This window comes from Apium graveolens, chromosome 8 (genome assembly GCF_009905375.1).
Source record: "Apium graveolens cultivar Ventura chromosome 8, ASM990537v1, whole genome shotgun sequence".
Lineage (NCBI taxonomy): Eukaryota > Viridiplantae > Streptophyta > Magnoliopsida > Apiales > Apiaceae > Apium > Apium graveolens.
The window spans coordinates 64,464,150-64,470,944 of NC_133654.1; the positions used below are offsets into that span (position 1 = coordinate 64,464,150).

At 33.5% G+C, this 6,795-nt stretch overlaps 1 protein-coding gene across 1 annotated transcript; it reads left to right on the forward strand.

The window, feature by feature from the left end:
• Positions 1-819: 819 nt before the first annotated feature.
• On the forward strand, positions 820-5,034 carry LOC141677151 (uncharacterized). The gene is made up of 7 exons (XM_074482918.1): positions 820-970; positions 1,881-2,248; positions 2,842-3,069; positions 3,161-3,515; positions 3,606-3,730; positions 3,833-3,968; positions 4,558-5,034. Exons 2-7 carry the CDS (start codon positions 1,905-1,907, stop codon positions 4,795-4,797), a joined length of 1,428 nt encoding a protein of 475 aa, XP_074339019.1. The 5' UTR covers positions 820-970; positions 1,881-1,904; the 3' UTR covers positions 4,798-5,034.
• Positions 5,035-6,795: the final 1,761 nt, after the last annotated feature.

Below are 6,795 nucleotides of genomic sequence, written 5' to 3' on the forward strand. Positions count from 1 at the left end.
TACTGGTACCCCGGTCACTCTTGTGAAGATGCTTAAATTAAGGCCTTTCTAAAAAAGAAAGAGGTCTGATGTGTCAGCGTTAATGGCGCTGCTTCCCCCAATAAGTTGCCCTCGGGCGTTAGGAACTCCCTCTTTGGATGTGAAAGCTGGGGCAATGGACTAAAAATGATCCATTCCGTTAAGGTTTCAAGAAAACCGTCTTGGCTCATCAGATTAGGGTTTCCGTACGGAATTCCAACTCTTTCAAGCAACAACACGCGAAAACTCTGTGACAATGTCGCCGCCAAGGGACAACCGGCTGTCCCGCCACCGACTACAATGTAATCGTCGATTGATTTATTATTGATTTGGTATATTGGTGAAAATATTTTAATTGTAGGATTGATATTATTTCTAATATTTTAATTATTTTAAAAGCCATGTAAGTATTGGATAGTTCATGGATTTAGACTAATTTGTATAGAAAATAGTATATTTAGGAAAATGGGCCGACCCATTGGTTAAATTTCAAAAATATGGGGCATGAATATTTACCAAAGTGTCATTTTTAGCATAAATTTTAAAGATCCTATACGAGTGCTCATTAAGATATAATAGATCTATTATTCATAATTTGAGAATGACCAAAATCAGATAAAAAATATAAAATAAACGAAATATTAATTTAGAAGACCGGTGCCAATTGCAACTTAATAAACTAGTATTAGTATGTATAGTAAGCTTTATTATTTTTATTTTCATATTTGTAAAGTCCGAATACCATTCTTTCCTCCCCTTAGTTCCACGTTGGCCAGTGTCATCCGACGTGGCGTGTGATAATTGGGCTGCTTGTGTCAAAGCACTAAACACGAGTCCACGTGTGTTTGACTCGTTCCTATCTAGCCCTCTATAACTATCAGTATATACATACATTTATTCGTACATATTAAAACTCCTCTTCTCTCGATTACCAGATCAACGAATCGCATCTGTAAGTCTTTTATCTACAATTTCATTTTAATTTTATGCGTATTTACCGATCTCTTATTATTGTTTAATTACATTTAGATCTGTTTACATATGTTTTTTGCTATTAGATCTGGTGATTTAATTTAATTTTGTTCATGTTTTTGAGTATTAGTGTATTTTGTTTGATGATTTACGCTATGAGTTTGTTGATATTGTGCTATATCCCTATTTGTAATATATAAATCGGTGATTTAAGTGTATGGAAATATGTAAGACTTAAAAGTTGTTAGAAGAAATTGTGCTTACACAAGGCTCGTATTCGTATTTTATTCGTAATTGTACGATTCGGAGCTTTGAGTTACTTGTGTGTTTGTGCTTACGAGAGGCTTGTAAATATACAAATTGCAGCTTGATGTACCTTATGGCTATTTGGTAGTGAGCGAAAAAGTAATGTTTTCTACACTATCACACGATAAACCAGTTGCTGATTTAAGAAAGATTTAGCATATTTAAACAAATGAAATATAGAGACACACATAACTGATTCCTGATAAATGCACGTGAATGTATGTTTATTACCCTATACATGGTAAAAGGTTTATATAGAACCAAAACCTTAACTAAATCGTTGAAATGCTAAATTGCTAATATTTGGTTTTAATGTGTAGATATTGGTGAGCCCAAATGTTTAAAATGTGTAAAGGTTTTTAAATGCTGACTAATATATGAGGTTCATAGTATTAATTTGTAAAATTTTCGTAGATTGTTAGATATTGTTTGTAGTATTTGGTGTTTGTTTTTCTAATGGTTTATTGATAAGAATTTTGGGATGTCCTTTCGTATATGAGTAGCGATATCTATTGATTATTATGGGATGCATTGTTAACAGTTCATTGAGTATGATTTATCTCACATTGCTTAATTATATCTAGGTTGAGAGTTTAGTGATCATTAAGATGGGAGGTGGTTTCAGAGTGCTGCATTTGGTTAGGCCGTTTCTTTCGTTTTTGCCGGAGGTGCAAAGTGCTGACAGGAAAGTTCCCTTTAGAGAAAAGGTTATCTATACTGTGATCTCCCTTTTCATCTTTCTGGTGTGCAGTCAGCTCCCTCTATATGGCATTCACTCAACTACTGGAGCAGACCCGTTCTATTGGATGCGTGTTATTCTCGCTTCGAACCGTGGGACAGTCATGGAGCTGGGGATCACCCCTATTGTGACTTCCGGACTTGTGATGCAGCTATTGGCTGGGTCGAAGATCATTGAAGTGGACAACAATGTCCGTGAAGATCGTGCACTTCTGTATGTATTTTGTTGCGACAGTTTTCTTCATTTTGAAATATTTATTCCTGACTTAGGCCTCGCTCCCGAGTTTTTTAAAGGGAAGGAAGTAAGTGGTAAGGAGGTAAGTACTTTCATCCCACTTTTGGAGTGAAAGTTTTGGAATTAAAGTTTGTTAAATTTACATTCATTATCACTTGCTTTCGCTCCTTTTAAAAACTCGGGAGCACAAATATGAATGCAAGTGAAACTACTTTACTCACCCACCACTTTCTTTCCTTCCTAATTAAAACTCGGGAGAAGGGGTTAATTTGAATCTCTTTAGTTTGTACCTTTAAGTTGATAATTAATTTTATGTTTGCAAAAGATATGTTATATTTTCGCTCTAGGTAGAACGTTTGCATTTATTCTCGAATCACATTATCATGTCTCACAAGGGAAATTTTTGTAGAAAGGATGTATCCATGCTAAAATTTTAGAATCACCATATATTGACTTTTATTAACATCAAGTTACATGATCTGCTTCTTTAGATGCTGAAGCACATTTTAGTTGTCCTATTATCTTCCTAAATTGTTTACTTATTTTGTTTTTCACTTTACTTTTTTCAACAGGAATGGTGCTCAGAAGCTACTTGGCATCCTGATCGCTGTTGGTGAGGCTGTTGCTTATGTTCTTTCGGGAATGTATGGAAGCGTCGGCCAGCTGGGTGTTGGAAACGCTATTCTTATTATTGTCCAGTTGTGTTTTGCTGGCATTATTGTGATATGCTTAGACGAGCTGCTTCAGAAGGGATATGGTCTCGGATCTGGAATATCTTTGTTCATAGCCACCAATATCTGGTTTGTCATTGATACTTATCCTAATTTGATATTCTGGCCAATTTCTCGATCTTGAACGATACTTAAATTTTGTTTTTTCTGTGACTTTCAGTGAAAGTATTATCTGGAAAGCATTTAGCCCAACAACGATCAATAGCGGGCGTGGTGCTGAATTTGAAGGTGCAGTTATTGCCTTGTTCCATTTGTTAATAACAAGGACAGACAAAGTTCGAGCACTTCGGGAAGCTTTTTACAGGCAGAATCTTCCGAATGTGACAAATCTTCTGGCCACTGTTTTGATCTTCCTCATTGTGATATACTTCCAAGGCTTCCGCGTGGTTTTGCCTGTGAGATCAAAGAATGCTCGTGGACAACAGGGATCCTACCCGATTAAGTTATTCTACACTTCTAACATGCCAATCATTCTTCAATCCGCACTTGTGTCCAACCTTTATTTTATCTCTCAGGTAATGAGTCTTACATCTACGGGTAAGATAGTGCTGAATACATTAATGATAACAGAACTGTATTTAAATTTCTTTTTATCTTTTCAATAGCTGCTGTACAGGAAATACAGTGGCAATTTCTTGGTTAACCTGTTGGGCAAGTGGCAAGAATCTGAATATTCTGGTCAATCTGTCCCAGTAGGCGGTCTTGCTTACTATGTGACTGCACCATCAAGGTATTAAAGGCTTCTTTTTTTATTTTGTTATTTTATAGATTAGTAATTTCAATCATATTTATCCATTTCAATATCAATGACCCCTTGTCCTGATCCTTTCAGCTTAGCGGATATGGCAGCCAATCCTTTCCACGCTCTTTTCTACATAGTGTTCATGCTGTCAGCGTGTGCACTTTTCTCCAAGACATGGATTGAAGTTTCTGGATCTTCTGCCAGGGATGTTGCGAAGCAGCTCAAGGTATTCTTAGATGAGCTATAGTAAACTTATATTTCGGAAAGTCTTTGTTTGCATACCATTTTATAACGGCTTATATAACACCAATACAAGTTTCCGAAAAAGTAAAACAGGCTGCTGAAGGCCTTACATAAAAATTTGATATGAGTAGAGACTCCTACAAGTTTTTGTAGTTTTACACATGTTATAGGTGTTTTTTTACCAGCTTGGAAAACGATTTGAATGATAATGTTTTGTCAGTTTGAGAATATTATTGACCTGCGTCTGCAATCCAATTGACAGTTTGAAAATTCACATTTAGTAAGTACTAGTTTGGCTGGCCATGCAGCGGTTATAGCTGTTAAGTGACAGGTTTGAGTACTTTAGTATTCTGTTGGAGGGTCTTCATGACATGTAGGTTTTCTTTTGGAAATGAATAATGAGAAGATTGAATATCCTTCTAAATTTTCTGGCAAGGTACAAGTATTGTGATTAAAGCTGTGCATATTGTGTACAAAGTATAGGGCTTAATTAATCATTCCATCAACATTCTTAAATCTATCATGCCGAGTCTTGTATTGATTTCAAGATATTATTTTTGATATTTGTATAGGAGCAACAAATGGTGATGCCAGGACATCGTGATTCAAACCTACAGAAGGAGCTCAACCGCTATATTCCCACAGCAGCTGCCTTTGGAGGCATCTGTATTGGTGCATTGACTGTCTTGGCAGACTTCATGGGAGCTATCGGCTCAGGGACGGGGATTCTACTTGCAGTTACAATCATATATCAGTACTTTGAGACATTTGAGAAGGAGAAAGCCAGTGAACTAGGTTTGTTTGGCTTTTAAGTGCCTATTAGGGTCTAGCTTGCCTTTCTGTTGAGCTGAAAGGTTGACTGTTTTGGTACCCCCGTTGTAACAGTCCGCGGAAAATGTCAAAATCCTTGGACAGCACTGACATTTGTAGCTGTAATACTTTTGTTGAGATTCTAAATATTAGAGAAACATACAGATTCAGTAAAAAAGTGTTTTGTTTAAAGTAGGTTTCTTCTATAGCAGCACCACTGCATTGTGGTTTTTTCCTCAGCTTACAAATATGATCATATTTGACATCTTCTCCCTTTCCTTTACTGTTACAAGTTATGTAAAGATTATCTGTTCAAATGTATTCATGAATTGTTTGAAATTCTGGTTGAAAAGTGACAGGGATATGAAACAAATCAACTTGTTACTAGGAGGTTTCATTGGCTTCTGAGGCACTACATTTATGAAATGAAAGGAATTTCCTTTCTAGCTTTTAGGATTCACACACTTTAGCCATTTTCAACGGTTGTGATCCAAAAATCCAAATTTGGATCACCAACCTATACCGATTCAAATATTGATCCTATTGATCCGATTCAAATATTGATCCAAATTTCTGACCAACTGTTGCTCCAACAGTGTGATTCAAATATTCGATCCAAATTACTTTCTACATATAATAAAATATAAATATCATATTAATTAATTTTATCTTAAATTTATCATTTAGTATTAACAATTTATATAACATTTCATAAATTAATAAAATCAAAAAAAATTATATACATAAAAATATTAAAATTGTGCACTTATTCATAAAAAACACATTTATTGTAATAATTAACACACAGAATATTATTGATACACACTAATTTCCCGAATTAGTATATTCTTCCCACAAATGCTCAATTAACGTATCTCTAAGTGTAATATGTGTCTCTTTATTTTTTAATTTAAATTTTGATGAAATTATATTTTCTCATTATTTTAATTTTTATTTTAAAAATAAATTTTGTTCACTATTAATTATATTATGTTATTAGTTATATAATTAAATAATCAAAACTCAATTTAAAATCACATAAATTACAAATAACAAAATCATTATTTTATATTAAATCAAATGATTCAAATTTGGATCACTACTGTTTAGTGATCCAAATTTGGATTACCATTTGGATCACTGTTGGAATGGAATTTGGGGTAATCTGCCCCAAATTTGGATCTTTGGATCACCGTTGGATTTGCCCTTATACTCAAAATATCTTGTTGGTTATATAAATGTTTAGGAATTCTTTGGGGTGAACTGAAACAACGTTAAGTAGTTATTTAGTGCAGTTTGGAAATTTTAAAATAAGTAATTTATGACTTAAAATTAATAAGTGGTTTAAAAGTGATAAATAGATGAATAGTTATAAGTTATATAATTTTAAAATAAGTAACTTATTACTTAATATTTAAAAATATATATTTAAAAGTTAAAATTAATAAAAAAGTGAAAAATTAAAATAAGTTGAGAAAAAATATGTTATTACTAACATTTAACTTATCAGCTTTATAAGCTGTATATTCGATAAACAGTTCCAGATAAGTATTTACTGGTTTATAAGCTCTAAGTAACTTATAAGTCGGACAGACCCTTGATAAAGAATTTTTCCCTTTTACCTTTTATGACATTTCTATGATGATGGCGACAGAACAGCACCAATCCATCGTGAACCAAATTGAAATTTTATTTACGTGTCACATTTTATATAAAAAAAAATTGTAATGTAAAAAAAATTCCTGAGCGGAAATGTCTTAGAAGTTAAAATTTGCTTATAGTATAAGCAGCCTGGTTAGCAGACTAAGCAATGCATTGCAGTCATAGTAGTTAGTTAGACAAGAGTTCAGTAAATTACTAATCCGATCATTTCAATATATAGATGGAAGTAGACTGACTATAACACTAAACAGAAAATAATGAATAACAGTAAACATATAACGTAAATACATATCAAGATGTAGTATCTTCTTGTGTATATCAAAATCAAAGTTTAAATG

Bases quoted from the DNA above. Each gene is read 5' to 3' on its own strand.
- LOC141677151 (XM_074482918.1), top strand. From the start codon at position 1,905: ATGGGAGGTGGTTTCAGAGTGCTGCATTTGGTTAGGCCGTTTCTTTCG. The intron at 3,070-3,160 runs GTTTGTCATTGA...TGTGACTTTCAG, and splicing joins TTCATAGCCACCAATATCTG to TGAAAGTATTATCTGGAAAG. The intron at 3,969-4,557 runs GTATTCTTAGAT...ATATTTGTATAG, and splicing joins ATGTTGCGAAGCAGCTCAAG to GAGCAACAAATGGTGATGCC.